The sequence below is a fragment of the Drosophila innubila genome (assembly GCF_004354385.1).
Source record: "Drosophila innubila isolate TH190305 chromosome 3L unlocalized genomic scaffold, UK_Dinn_1.0 0_D_3L, whole genome shotgun sequence".
In the NCBI taxonomy this organism is placed as follows: Eukaryota; Metazoa; Arthropoda; class Insecta; order Diptera; family Drosophilidae; genus Drosophila; species Drosophila innubila.
In genome coordinates, this window is record NW_022995376.1 from 13,642,919 (window position 1) to 13,659,045 (window position 16,127).

The window sequence follows — 16,127 nt, forward strand, 5'->3', positions numbered from 1 at the left end:
CAAAGGTAGCTCCATTAAATTTCGCTTCTCCCCTTGAGGATGCATCTTAACCTATTGCAATTTTTTTTGTTGTCAGCTAAATTCAGTGCGCTTTACCTCAAAGCTGTGTGCAATGAGCATTTGTTTTGTTGGGCCCGTCAAACGCAGCCAGCCGAGGTGAACCAAGTCGAGGCATGCGGCATGTGGCATGGCATGGTAGGGCAACCACAAGGAGCGCATCTACCGCAGCTTAAACTTAATCTACCTCTTGGCTTAATTGCTGCCGCTACCTGCAAATTGCACCCAAAGGCCACCCCTCAAAGGCAACCAGACACCGATGTCGAGACGAAGTCTCTGTGAGTCTCTTCTTTGGTAGAGTGCCCACAGCGCTAACTCATTTTAATGATGCCCTCCTCTGTGTCTGTCTACCTGCTACATCGTCTTAAGTGCACCGATGTTGTCTTGCTGGCCACTGTCTCAGTATCCTGTCTCTTGTCCCAGTCTCCTGTCTCCTATTCCTGGCAATTATGGCCAAGTAGCTGTGCTTACATGTGGCCAAATTGTTGTGGTCGCCTCACGGGCGCATTAAAAATGAATAATGTGCGCGACTTGGGCGCACAATTTATGCACTGGCTTCCAACGTTAGATTGCCAGCTGCTGCTCCTAGAAACGGCTTTCTCTTCCTTGGGCTGCCCTTTTCAATCATACAAATCCATGCAATCAAATTCCGTTGCGCAATACAATTAGCTTCTCTACCTTCAGCTCAAATAAAACAAAACAAAACACAAAATACCATGCTGTATGCTTTTGGGGCGCGCACTTTATTAGGCTTACAGTGTATCCTGTTTACCTGTGTCCTGGCTGGCTTTGGCATTCTGTTGGTTACCCCCGACCCCCGACCTCCTGACCAACCCTCCCCTCCCTCCCAGCATAGCCCTTGCCTTTGCCTTGCCCTTACGCTTTGATGTTCAAGTTAAGCCCGGCTAAATTGATTTTCTTTACCGTGGTCCGGCTGCGTTCTTATTCCCTGGCCACACTCAGCAATAAACTTCAAATGAAGCGAGCCGCTATTAAGTTATGCGGCTTTATTTGCGGAGCTTTTGTGTTTTGCGCTAAATAAGTGCACAAATAAATCGGCAAAGCAGACAAAAAGTCGCAAGAAGTAAAACAATGGAAGGACACTTGGCAGTCAGGACAAGTGTGGAAAATGGTAGATACTTAAAAGCAGGAATTCTATGAAATCAGCCCCAAGAAAGCTCACAGCTAATCCGACTGGGATCAGTTAGGGAATATCTATTACTAATTTGATTCTTTGCAATATTATTTGGTATTTGTATAAACTGGGATCAATTACTAATTTTATTCTTCCGTCGATTATTAAAAAAGGGATTTAATAATATATATATTATTCTTAATATATAGTTAAAATACCATGTAGTAAATCCGAGACAAGTGAGCTAATAGCTATTTGAACTGGGATATTAATATGGCGCCCAACGTAGGGTGCACCAAAAAAAGGTTGAATTATATAATTTGGTAAATTATTTATTTTATTTTTATTTTTATTATTGTATTTATATTTAAGTATATTTTAAGTATATAGCATTCGTTGGTGGTGTAATAGAACACTCTAAATTCCATCTTAATTGTTTTCTGTTAAACTCTTACCTCTAAGGTGGATCCTCCCTACTTAAACTCGTAACGTAACCATACCACCTCTTTAAAGTGAATCTTCTTTATGTCTTCGTAACACAAACCCTTACAAGCGTAACTCTTTTACCATTTCCAATTTCACTAAGTCGCTTTAATAACACGCGTAGAGCTTTATGGCACAACCCCTGAACTCCCCACTTTGCCCTGCCCCCCTCCCTCCGCGCAAGCATTTGTATTCCCTCAAACTCTGCTCTGCGGCTTTAGTTGCATTTGACTTTGCGGTTTGACGTTGTTGCTTTGCTTGTTTTGTTGTTGTTTTTATGTACGTATTTTCATTTTTTCTTTATTGTTGTTGTTTTTGGCTGCAACACACGCAACAGCTTTTTGTTCACACTTTCGCCTGGCAAAACAATTTTCCTGCTGGCCGGGTCCCCGATTCAGCAATCCCGCCACCAGCCGAGGCAGTTGTTGCTGTTGCTGTTGCTGCCCCGCATGCATTGCGGTTTCTGTTGCATAATTATTATGTTGCGGTTGCATCCCCACCGACCCTGAGTTGATATTGTTGTTGTTGTTGTTGATGTTGTTGAAAAAGCATTTACCTTGTTTGTGGTGCGTTCAGCGCTTGGCAAAAACTGTTGTTGCCTGGGCTGAAAGCTGAAATTACTTTGGTTTGAGCGGCTTTTAAATCTTTGCTGTGCTGTGTGAGTTTATTTAGGCGGTTGATTTTTCGCTATTTTTTCATTCTTCCCCATTCACTTTTTCACATGCAATTGGTAAGCTTTAAAGCGCATTTAAAGGTGGTTGACTGAACGGTTTTGCAACGGTTGCAAACAGTATTTGTAAATGCAATAATTATTGATAGTTGATTGATACTTTAAGCAGTGAAAATATATTAAATATGAAGGCAAATTGTATTAACGATATATTAAAAAGACAATAAGGAAGTTATTTATTTTCTCATTTTTTCCCCGTTAAATATCTTTCAATCTTCATGTATCTATGGCTCTTTCAAATTGCTTCAAATTCAAAAGTCTCAGTAGGACATAAAAGGGTTAACAATCCATCGCTCAGCCTCTATTTTGGAGCTGAACTCAAACCAAAAAGCCATCATCAGCACATTCTCCATCCAATGGTCAAACAAAAAGGACACTTTTACGTATAAGTCAACGAAATAGTAAATAACAACAAAACAACAGACGACAACTGGCAACTGGCAACTGGCAACTGGTAACCAAACAAGAGCAACAAATTTTTCGGCTGCGCTTAACAAATGTTACACAAAGCGTCGTATTGGACGTCTGACTATTTGGCCAACTGGCTGGTTGACTGGTTCTGTTTCTGTTTCTGGCTCTGGCAATGGTCCTTCTGTCTGTCCTTCTGTCGAGTCCTTCTTCTTCGTCTGTTGGTGTCATTTGTTAAAGAGGCTTGTCAACATGCCTTATAACAAGCCAGCTACGGTTTTTCGACTCCAACTGTGTCGTCTGTCCTCTACGCCCGTAAAGTGGCCGGCCTGCCCGGTTCACTACTGCAGGGGCATCAGGATGTTCGTTGGCCGAGAAGAGAAATAGTCGAAAAACCCAAAAGCAATAATATTTTAGCTTTTGTTATAGGTTTTGCAGCAGCAGATCGTAGCTAACGTCTGTTTGTTTGTATTTTGTAGCATACTTTTGAGCGTTATTTGCACAGCACTTGCAGGGAAATTGTAGAGAAACTTCTTGGCTTTTCAATTTGCCACAGCCAGGGAGACATTTGTTTGTCTGTATACACAAAATATTATATTCTTAATTGGTGTTTATTGTGTGTCACACACACACACACACACACGCACACACACGCACACACACGCTCATTTAAGCTGTAAAGGCCAAAAGGCATCCACATACTTTTAGGCTGCATTACGCACTCGAGAGTGTCATAAAAATGTCAACGCTGCGCTCTGGCTAAATATTAAATTGTTCGAGCCACAACAAAAGCCATAGACAACTTGCCATTGCCTTGTTGAAATGTAATTTGCAGCTTTCCTTTTTCAGAGCAGCCTGCGGCCAGTAAATGCAATGACAATACTCAGTTCGGTTCTGGATGCTTGTCCAGCTGCTCTTTTCCTTTCTTACTCTTTTTTCAAATACTGCTCTTTTCTGTGGCTCCCAGGCAAATTTCATTCAAACAAAAAGTTTTGTATCTCTCTCTTTCCATATATGTATCTATGTATGTGTATGGGTGACTGGTAAATTGCTTATGAAATTGCAATTTGAGCTCACTCTGTATATCCTGGTCACTGATTTTTATTTAATTTCGCCTGCGGACGCCACAATATATGTATGTATGCAACAGCACACAAACTACGACATACAACAGAGCCCAAAGGGGGAAGGAGTGTGAAGAGTGCAAAATGTATCACTTTACATGAGACACACGGCATAAATTTCAACTATTTTGCATATTCAGTTCAAGTGGACAGCTCAGACAGTGAGCTAGTCCGTCAGTCCGTCAGTCAGTCAGTCAGTCAGTCAGTTTGTCAGTTCGTTGGGCAATAAAATGTATTATGAAGTGAATTTGTATGGACAGCCATTGCCCATAGAGCAGGGCTCAACTTTCCTTTTTTTTGCCAAATGTTATTAACTGTAGTTGCAAATCCTGTCCAAATCCATTGGATCATGGCCAGCTCTGTAGGCTTTCACAAAACTTTTTACCTTTTGTTTATATGCTAGCCAAAAGTTCTATTCTCCCTTCTTTGGCTCAAATCAAGAATAATGGTCCCATTGCAGATTCCAGATACGTGGTCATTGTCTCTGTGCAAGATTCTCACATACATATGAATAAAGTCCTTGTGCTCGTATGTTGTCTTTTTGATTTGTATGCAAAGTGTTAAGGTTCATGTTTGGCCAAAGAAGAGTTCAATTTCAGTTGAGGTCAAGCCGAGTCAAAAACAAAAGGGGAAGAGAAAAATTGGTTTGTTTGTGTTGCGAGTTGAGTCTATTTGCAGTTCCAGTTGGCCATATTGATAAGTTTCCGCTTTTTGTCAGCCAACTTCATTAGAGACATGCGGACAAAGTTTTTTGGGTATGGAGTTTTAGTTAGTTGTAGTTGAAGTCATCCATCGAGCTTAAAGTGAATTATGGCCAGCAGCTGAAAGTGATTGGTTTCACTAAAAATAGTAAAATATGCCAAGAAGTTGATAATTTATTTTTATACAAATTTATTTTGTCATTGCTTAACTTTATTCAGTTTTAATGTCACACAAACTGACTGTTAATGTAATGTATTTACCATTAACAGCAGTTACACTTGACATAACTAATTCGCTCTTACCAATCTTATTATTTGCCATATTGCCCGCTGCTCAGATGTGTGTTGGCCATGTTTGGTTGAGTTTATTTGATTTTTACTTTCACTGCGTCGCTCCGAAAATGTTGGGGGGCAGTGCATTCAACTGTGAGTGTCATGAGGCAAATGCAATTTGCTGAGCTGCAATTGCATCAGCAATAACAACAACAACTAGTGACAGCTTTCCCATATGGCTTTACCTTGTTGGTGTATATGTAGTTGATAGGTTGTATGTGCGTGTGTGTGTGTGTGTGGCAGGTCTCATCATAGGAACAGAGTCACATGCATCAAACAAATTCGATAGCGTTGCTTTCTGGTTACTGGCCAAGGCTGCTGCCGCATAATAAGCGTAAATGTTGGCTAACAAGATTCATGCAACACTTTTGTGCCCCGGAGCCAAACATGCAATGGCCATCAACGTGTCCTGTCCAGTTTTCAGTGCCACATACTCACACTCGACAACGACGACGACGACGACGAGAACGAGAACGACGCGACCGAATGCCAAATGGCGAATTGCGAACGAAGCTCGCTTAATGCAACATTGTTGCTCGGCTGCTGCTGCCACTGTTGTTGCCTCTGCTGCAGCTGCAGCCGCTGCTGTTGTCAGCTGCGCTGGGGCAGCAGGCAGCGATTGAAAAATCCCACTAGGGCGTTTTTAATTGGATTTTAAAATACTTGTCCCATGCAGGCAGCCAGGCCAAGGCAGAGACAGCCGGCAATGACCATAGCCATAACATGAGCAACACTTCATCCCCTTACCCTGCCACTTCCACTTCCACTTCCCCGTCCCCTTACCCTTTCCCTGACACAGTCAGCTCTGCTTAAAATGACCAACCAACCCAACAACATATCGACCAGCAGACGATGGTCAGCAGTCAGGGGCTCAACACGCTCGTTATCCTTGTTTCCTGATGCTGCTGCTACTCTATTTGTTCATGTTACTCTTGTTGTTGTTGTTGTTGTTACCCTTGTTGCTGTCGCTGTTGTTGTTGTGCACAATTTGGTTACGTGTTTGACCTGCGGCGATTTTTCATTGCATGGCCGGTTTATTTTTTCCAGAGCCCATACATTAATGGCATTGTGAAATTTGTATTGCAAATGTCACTAAGGGTCTGCCCCCTCCTGTGTCCAATGAATCCCTGCCATAAATATAATCACATGTGTTTGCTGCCAAAATCTCCTCATACAGCTTCATTTTGGTCCTTGTGTAAAAATTATTGCCTCTGTTTCAAGGTAAATCGATGTCATTCGTATAGTATACTAAAGGGTTAAAGAGCTTAGATTACATTGGAATATACAATATCCTGTTGATACAAATTAAACTTTCTAGTCTAATAAACTAGTCTAAGATTTGATGTGGTATGCATAGTTTTGTCACATTATAATATTATTTAACAGTAGAAATCTATAATTAGAAAATATGCCTAGACAACAGATTTTTGAATTTCTTCCATATTATTATTTATGAATATGGTAATGCAAATTTGTATTTTAAAAAATATACGTTAATTGGCAAGTTATAGCGTTAATGCTGATTACAACTGTCCAGTGAACAAGCGAGTGTAATTTTAATGGCAGCCTTCAACTTTGGCGTGATTATCATTAGCATATTTGATTAAAAAGTGTCATTAGGCTCGCGGAATAGTTGCTGACTCCGCTGGCAGTTGGCTGCATCATTTCATGCTTCAACAGAAGTTGCACAAGAAAAACTTGTCGCTAAAAAACTTACTCGCACTGTGCACACACACATTTTAATTTCAACTAATTGCCAAGCCAAGAGGGATACCCAGTTACAGATTTAATATGTCCTTCTGGCTTCAACTGCAACTTGTCGACGCTTAAGTAATTAAAGCGTGCACTTCGTTAGCTTTAAGGACTGCAGTCAGCTGCAGCAGCTGTCCTGCGTCCTCTCTTATGTCCTGCTGTCCTGCCTGGTTGCCTAATTGTAACAAGTGTCCGGTGTAGTGCTTGATTTGTATGTAAATTGAATTCAACGTCTTTAGATCAAAGCCAAAGTTGCCTCTTAAGCTCAGACTGGCAAGTTTACCTCTTTCCCAGCCTAATTTACTTTTAATTATTATAATGACTTGAAGTTCGACAAATTAGCCTTAATGTTAGTTAGTACGTCAGCGAAGACAAATGGCATCCAGCAAAGGTAAATAATCAAAAATGTGTCTGTAAAAAAAGTCCAGCTAAATGAGTTTATGTCCTTTTCTTGACTCAAAAGCATACAAATTAGTTTGGAAAGCCTTAAGTTTGTTCTCAGTATAATGAATGTTGAAGTACTTTAGTTGATGGCTAATCAATTGAGAAGTTGGCTTTTAACGCAAAGTGGCTCTTAAGGATTTGACTGAACTTAATGAATAGTAACAAGGAATGTACTAGACAATCAACTTAATATTATTATTAAATCTAAAATATTTTAAGCTAGTTAGTAAATGAATTTATAATTGAAATTTATTAAAATTTTTTAAAGATACTTCAAGTCTTTTATATACCTACTTCAAAAGGTTAAGAGGCCAAGTTTTTTGAAACTCATTTCAAGCATTTTTCATTGTGCTACAAAAAAGTTGAGTCATCTATTTTTTAATTTTTTTGCTATATATTAACAAAAAGCACGCAATTAACCAAGGTGTTTTAAGGATGCATAACTCACAGAGTCCCCCTGGCAAATATTTTTCTTGTTGCAAGTTATGCCAAGAAAAATAAATTTTACAGAAACAAAAGCGACTTAAAAACAAATGAAAAGAAAAGAAAAGAAAGCAGCACCCAACACAAATTACAAACAAAGGAAAAAGGGACTCAAAAAAATACACAAAACACACAAAATCAACTTTGATTTAAGTTTACAAAAATGCTTAGCAATTGCTTTGCTTTTTTAGCTTTTGTTGTTTTTGCTCGGCCTGGCATTCAACATTTTTTTCCGATGTTTTTGTTGTTCTTTTATTTCGTGTATTTTTTCACTCTGTTGATCTCTTTTTTTTTTTTGGAGTTCCTCTGTCTCTGTTGTGGATTAACAGGCAACAAAATATTTTATTTTTTATTGTTAAGCAACGCTGATTTTGACTCCCCTCCCCTCCCCACCAACTGCCTGTGCCTTGTGGAAATGTCCAACTGTTGTCTGTGCTGCGCAGGATTTTGTTGTCACTTCAACACACAAACATTCACACATACAGTTACAAAAAAGCGACATAAGAAATAACAAAAAGCGGCTGCAAAACAAAAATCCACTTGAATTTTTTACACTTTATTTTTTGTACATTTGCAACACGAAAAGCAAAAAAAAATTTTTAAAAAAAAATCCTGTTCCTGTTTGCTCGCGAAATTTGCGCTTGTCTGCCTTACGGCTTGTCAGCTCGCATGTTGCATGGTTTTAGGCGGGATTTGTTGCGCGCTCTCTCACTGCATACCACATGCCCCAAAGTCCCTTTCCTATGCCACAAAAAGTGGCAGCGGCAACTATAAAGGCAACAACAGCCGGAGCCGCAATTTAGACGCCGCCGCCTGTTGTTGAAGGCAGGGGAACTGCCTGGCAATGGGGGAATGAATGGATGTATCTTTTTTCCTTTCTGTTTGTTTGTTTGGTGTTGTTGTTGTTTCTGTTTCCTATGCTTGAGGGTCTTAATTTTCGGCATTGTTGTGTTGCCTACAGAGCAAAACAACATTCAAATGAAGGTTAAGCCCAACCTTGTCGCCAGTTGCGAGGTCAACTCCAAAGACCTTAATTAATTCCTTGGGGGTTTGCTTACTTTCTAAGTGTAAACAACGTCCGTTTGAATTTTAAAGATATTTTTAACTTAAAAAAAATTGAATCATTTATGCAAGTCTATACTTTATTATTTATTTAAAATATTTAAATTATTCAATAAATTATTAAATTATGGTTCAATAATGCTATGCATTTCCATATAATTTTATCCAAGAGATTTTGTCATTTTGCAAATTGTTTACATTGTCATTAAATTATAAATATGTATTTAAAATACAAAACCATTTTTCTCAACATGCTCTACAAATTTTAAGCATTAAAAATAATGAAAATTAAACAATTCATTTTTTATTCTTTTGTATCAATTTTCAAATTGATTTAATTACATCAAATTATAGAAAAATAGCTTTTATTAAAAATGTTATATTAAATACCAACTATAAATCTGCATGTTGAAATCTCTGTCGTTTAGTCAATTAATTCACAAATAATAATAGCATATAGTTTGATATATTTTGTATACTTTACTACATTATATAACAAATTTGAATCTTTGTTCTCTTTTCTATTAGATCTTTGATTAAAATTAAACCCACAACTTTAAAATCTCACTCAATCTGTCAAGTGGAAACTTGTTCAACACCCGAAACACATTTACCGCCCACATTTCTCCGTGTTTTTTTTATTTTATTTTTTTCAGCATTTTTGTGGTTATTGCCTGTGTATTAAATTAGCATAAATGATTTTTAATAATTATGCTCGTGAAGCGTCATTGGGGCGCCACTGTTCTGGCAATGGACACGCCCATTTGGCAGCAAGCATCAGCCCCCAAGCAGCTGGCGCTCAAATTACAAAATAATGAGCGCCAAGTGCAATGTATTTTTTGGTTTGAATTTTACATTCACCGTCCGGCCGACTATTATTTTAATATAATGGGGCTTGATGAGCGGTCTGATGTTGATGTTGATGCTCCAATTCCTTCAATGCTCAGTGGCATCCACAACCACTGTTCATCTGAGCTGAAGTTGGGTTTTCATGCAAGAGTGCACCGAGTGATTCTTATGCGAAGTTGAAAACGCTTTTTAATTGCACTTAAAATTTTATTTAAATGCCACGCACACATGTCGAGATCTGACTGACTGAATACTGTAACAATATATCGAGGGCTTTTGTCATTTTCAGATGATTCCCTCATACATTTTATGCTGCAATATTAACAATGAAATTTTATTATTATATGTATTTATAAATGAAAAACGAACTTATGACCACGTTAAACCTTTAAATATATTAATATATTTTTATTATTATTTAATTGCAGGCTGCGCTTTCGTTAAATTTGGTTCGCAACAGGAGGCTCAGTCAGCTATAAGCAACTTACACGGAAGTCAAACTATGCCGGTAAGTGCAGTTATTCAATAGACTAATTAAAATACATTTATGGTTGAATGAACGAAAACAAGGCAATACAAATCAGGTATAATTAAGTACTGTTAACTAAAAGTCACTTAGCTAAGTTCAAAATGCAGCAAGATCAAAAATGAGAATGATTTACTATTTTTGATCTTTTAGTCTGCTGTCTTCAGATACGGATTTTGTTTAAGAACTAACATGTATGGTTCATAAAAATCCATTGCTAAAAAATTGATCAAAACCCGAAATAGACAGTGTATATTATACACAATACAAATTAATAGTCCACATTGTATGAATGTGTATGCAATATAGTAATTCGAATTAAACTGATGTGTTTTCCATTCGCCACATCAATTGAATTTCAATTGGGAATGTGAGTTTCATTTTTATTTTCAGTTCGAGTTTGCAGTTGACGTTGAAGTTCTCAAATTGCTGTTGGTAGCTCTCACGCATTTATTGTGTGTGTTTGTTGGCCAAGTTAACAAATAAAAACACCAAACCTCAAATTTTTTAAGCTTTTTATTTCGTTATGTTTTTATTCGCTTTGTTGACAGGTTCACAATTTTTTTTATTATTTACCAAGGACATGCACTTGTGTGCGAATAATGCGAAACTAATGAAATTTTCAACCTGAAGTACTTAAGGTACTTTCTGTTTGTTGTTGCTGTTGTCATTCTTGTTGTTCTGTGGAAAAGTACTTAACAAACTTTATATAAGCTAGAAGTGGCAAAGGACCTAGCCTTGGATGCTTGCGCTTAAAAAATAAATTAGAATGAAATTAAATTAAATAGCGAACAGAAATGATTATTATATGTCTCTTGTGTTCCACTTCAATGGAAAATCAAGAGCGCACTCTGCTCTAATTTTCCAAAAAAAAAAAAAAAAAACCCCCAAAAAGGAAAGAAATAAATATACACAAATCGCAGCGCCAAATTGTTTGACAACCGACAAGCTAAAGCTGGAGTTTTTTCATTGTGAAACGATTTTGTGCCGTCGAGTGACTTCATTATACGGAAATTTGTAAGAAAACACCATACAACTGCATATATATCTATGTATGTATGTACTGGTACTGGTAAGAGAATACATATGGATGACAACGTAGCTTCTTCTCTCGGCCTCGTCGCGGTGCGGGAATTATTTTTTCTTGTGCGAAAATAAATGAAATTTGCATGACACTTGAGTTATTTTGCACGTAAATTGCTTCTTTTGACAAACAACACAAGCAAATACACAAAACCAGCCAACAAGCGGGTGCAGGGTGAAGAGAATAAAGAGGGGGTTGGGTGTTGGGGATATAAAGCAAACTGAAATGGTTGCCATTGTTGTATTTTTGGTGTTTACATCACTGCAGCGAACGTTTCGCATCCAAGTCAACTCTCCAGAAGAGTTCAAAGACAGAGGGCGGGACAGAGAGAGAGAGAGAGAGAGAGTACTGCGAGTTTCCTGGCTGTTGCTTTTTCTTCATCGTTCTGGCCTTATTTACCACTCAGATTGCTGCTGCTGGCTTTACGAAAGGAGAAACGAATTTTACATTTTCGGTTTGTATGCCAAGCTTGGTTACGGGCTGTAGCCATTGCTATGCGCCTCTCTATGCGCTTCTCACTCCCATCGCAATTGTTGCCCAACTCGTTGTCGCATTTAAATTCAAATTCAAATATTGTTGATGAAATTTGTTGCTTAATTTGCAATTTAAATGCGTTTTTAAACAAACGCTGCGCCATTTCCTCTTACTTCACAGCCAAAAACGAAATCATGTGTTTACTTAGGCGAAGTTCTTGATGTTAAAGATGATGGTGATGATGATGATGATGATGATGATAATGATGCTAGCTCAGTGCCGTCAACGTAATTACAAAGCACTGCTCAGCATGGTTGAAGGAATAGCAAAATCAATGCAACATGCCACAGGGCTAAACACATTTTTTACAATAACACAACTGCTTTCTGTTAACCCAAAAAGGGGAATTTCCCATTTCATTAGACATTGCGCAGCTCCCCAAAATTATATATGTATGTATAAGTAAAAACTTCAAATACATAGCCGCAAGTGAGGCACAACTACAAAACCAAAAAACAAATAAACCGAATACAACATCCCCAAATATAAATCCAATCCAAATCAGGCAAACATTTGGCCCCAGCTTAAGTCAATCTCTCAGTCTTCTTTACCCCTCCATTGATTTAGACCGTCACATTTTACAGCTGATTGCAGCCAATATACAGAAAATCAAAGCATAGCCCAAGGTGTTATGTGTGTGGGTGAGTGCTAGTCGAGTATATTTATGAAACTTTGAAATTTTATGCGAAATGTTTTTCTGTTTTTCTCAGAATTGGTTCTTTAAGAAGTTCTCTAGAAAACTATAATATCTGACGAAACCCATGCAAATATGTTTTCCCCTTACTTAGAAGACACTCTGCTTAGTTTTACTCATCTTATGATTAAAGCTGACCTCGTTGATCACACAACCATAAAACGCTGCAGGCCTAAAACCAACTGCACTTCACTCTAAATAATGCCCAAAACACGGGCCATTACAGGGTGGCCGTGTCTGACCTGCCACGCCCAGTGCGGCAACGCCCACGGCCGTACTGCTTAATGTCAGAACTAACAACGACAGCTGCAATTTTTCACCTGGGCAATTTTTAAGATGAGCAGCAGCATCAGAAGAAGTAACAAGAACGCCGCCCCCAAAAGAAGACTATGCCAAAATGTTAGGTAGCGTGAAAAAAGCGCCAAAGTATACAGTCTTTGTGTGTATGTGTGTGTGTGTGTGTGTATGTGAGAATGGTAGCCAAGGAAAATGTGTAGAGTAATTTCTGGTCGTTCTTTTTTCTTGTTGTACCATTCTTTTTTTAATTTTAAGAGCGCGTAATTTATTTTTTTACCTGCCTTCGCATTAAGCATTTTAATGTCAGTTAGTTGGGTCGAGGGGATGAGGCAGCGGAGTTTGAGGTGGAAGGGATGGGGGCATGGGGTGTGGCTGGCAAGTTGGCAGTTGTAATTGCAATTTGGCATTACGACTCTTTGCGTCCTGGTAGCCAGGTAATTAGCGCAAAACGACGCGGCAGCTGTTGTATAAAATTTTTAGTAGCTTGCACAAAAGTATGCTTCACTTTTGCTCCTGCATATATTAATTATACACCGGGCCAGAGCCAAATTGCTAAGTGCAACAACGCCAGCAACAGCAACAACAACAACAACATGAGGAGAGGAACAAAAAATTGATTGCCTACCTGCAGGCGTCAAAGTTGCCACAGCAACGGCAGCAGACAAACCGCAAGTTAATTTCAAGCTTAACAAAGTTTTCTTTTTTCGGTGCTGTTTTCTCTCTCTCTCTCTCTCTCTCTTACCACCCCTCTCCCTAACTTTTTCCTCTACCGACCCTACCCATATCTCGTTTAGCTCTCACCTCTCATCTCGGACTTGTCGGACAGGCTTGGCTTTCATGTTGATGTACCACAAAAAGCTTTTAAAAAATTTTTGATTACGCCAAACCTTAAGCAGCTTATGGACGCCACGCCCATTCCCCAGCATCGTCACCTCGCCCCTTACTTTTTTCTACAGTCCTGAACAAGAGAAACCAGCACTCATTAAAAAGGAATTTATAGTCCGTGTAGCTAGCGACAGTGTGAGTTGAGAAACCCCAACAGATCTCTGTTCCCAATGTCCAAAGTGGACAGTTTCTATTCTCTGCCCATCCATGCATTGAGTTTGTTGTTAATCCTCTGGCACTCAACATGTTATAAGTCGCTTTTAGTGCGGTTTGCAAACGTTTTCTAAATAGAAGCGCCCACAACCGTAAAAAAAAGAGAAAATATTCTAAACAACTCTATTGCAAGTCGAAGTTGAAATACTCTTATTAAACAATTACAAAACTATTATAAATAAAACATGTATTATACAAGATATTTGAATATTTTGCGATGGATTACTTGAATTTAATTTTAGAAGTTGAAAAGGCAATTAAAAGAAGTGTATTTAAACACACAAGTATTTTTATAATATCAAAAATATTCAAACTCTCAATTTATAATTTTATAATTTCGAGCTTGACTTGGAATAGATAGATATATTTAAACTTAATACTTTGTTATCAGTTGACAAACTGACTGACTAGCTGACGTATCCTGCAATTTAGTGCAGTGTATTAAAAAGTTTACAGTTGTAAACAATAATTTCGTATTCACTCAACACAACATTCGCTTTTTTCCATACATTTGCATAAGCCGCTGACGCGATTTTTTTCACCCTCTAGGTGTGTGTATGAGTGTACTGTATGTTGTGTGTGAATGCGGCTTAGAAGAGTGGGCGTTGTGGGTTGTGGGCGTGCCGGCTTGTTAATGAAAGCGCGCGCATGCATTAAAGCTGCTCTCTAAATGCTTTTGATTGGCGAAGCGCAAAAGCGCCCAGCAAAAGCAAAAATGGCCAGCAGCAGCTGCAAAGCAATCCAATCCAGTGAGGGGAACTAGAGAGTGAGGGACTGTGTTCTAGCAAATACATAAATAAATATTTAAATTACAGTCAAAGTGACACAAAAACTTAGAGCGAATTCGACTTTAACCAACGCAGAATAAATTAGGCAATTAGCATTTTTTTACTCTCTCTTTTTCCGATTCGCATTCATTTTCACTCTGATTGTTATATTTTCTGGTCAGGACACGCATTTGAAAATTGTGTTTATGTTGCAAACTAATTGGTTGCAGAAGGCAGTCAAAAATGGGTTGACTTTTACTTAGCAAAATTTGCATAGGCCAGCCTCAAACTGTTTGCTTTGGGATCAAAAATAAAACACACTTGACATTCTCTTAAATTACTCAAAGGTGGCAGTCAGCAAACTGCGAGGAAATGTGACCATGCTTCAAAGGACATCATCAAAAGTAATGCAAACTTTGCTCAGATTATACCGGACTGAAAAGCTCGGATATGCGTTACCGAGGGGAAAGCTTAATTAGACTTTTATTCACAAGTACTTCTCAAGTTTAGCTGGGAGTAAACTTTGGCAAACATAAACGAAATATTATTCCAGAAAGTACAACTACAAATTATACTTAATGCCCCTTCAAGACGGCAACTGTTCCAAATGTAAATTAAGGAATTTAATTCGAATCGAATGCTCAGTAATATTCAAATTATTTTAACAATTTCAACAATATGTAAATAAAATACCTGAGACGGAACATAAACAGTCTATTTTCTGAATAGAACGAACTATTAAATCTATTCTTTTAAGCATTTTTCTAGCAAATGAAAGTTCTTTAAGCTGCTTTCACAATATAAAGCGTTGCTTGTTTTCAATACAATGATTTTAAAATTGCTTAAATGCGCACATAAGTATGCTTTAGAGGGCGTTAAGAAGAATAAGAAAAAAAAGTAAAAATAACACAACACAACACAACACAGCATAAAAGTCCACACACTTCTGCACAACTAACAACAACAACAACAACAACTAACAACAATAAGAACAATAACGATAACAAGAACGACAGCGTCAAAACACAATCAGGCAGCCAACAGCCACCGAAGATGCGAGTTTTCTCCTGTTTTTCCATTGTTCGCAGCTGCTGCACATTAGAAATTCAACTTCGTCTACTTTTAGGCGCTGAGCAGCAGAAGCAGCAACAACGGTAACAACAACAACAACACAATGGCGTGTGAATTAAAATAGAAAAGCTGAGTCCGGGCGTCTTCTGGCCGTCATCTTGGCTTGCCAAGGTGCGAGTGCCTGGCGAGATGTGTGCGCCGCTCAAGCATAAAGGCAGACAGGCTGACAGGCAGTCAGGCACCCCCTCAGTCCACCTCCGCACACCTCTTACCACTTGCGCCATATTGGACGCCATTTTTGTCAAGTCACATTAAGCGATGCGTCGTTTGGCTCGTCTGTCCGTCTGTCCGTCTGCCTGACGAAAATTGAACGCTCCGCCAGAGCGTCGGCCAGCAGCGACGAAATTGTTGTATAAATAAAAGCATAATTGATGCGAGCTGGCAAAACAACAGCATTGAGAACGAGCAACGAAAGCAAAAACTGTAGCATAACAC

The 16,127-nt window shown here is 38.6% G+C and overlaps 1 protein-coding gene across 9 annotated transcripts in view; it reads left to right on the plus strand.

Moving 5' to 3' along the window:
* The window catches only part of LOC117789091 (CUGBP Elav-like family member 4), a 155,593-nt gene that overhangs the window by 91,482 nt on the left and 47,984 nt on the right, over positions 1–16,127 (plus strand). For all 9 annotated transcript variants that reach the window (XM_034628123.1, XM_034628129.1, XM_034628122.1 and 6 more), the window contains one exon: positions 9,990–10,069. In XM_034628123.1, coding sequence (XP_034484014.1) covers positions 9,990–10,069 — 80 coding nt within the window. The remainder of the gene's footprint in view (positions 1–9,989; positions 10,070–16,127) is intronic.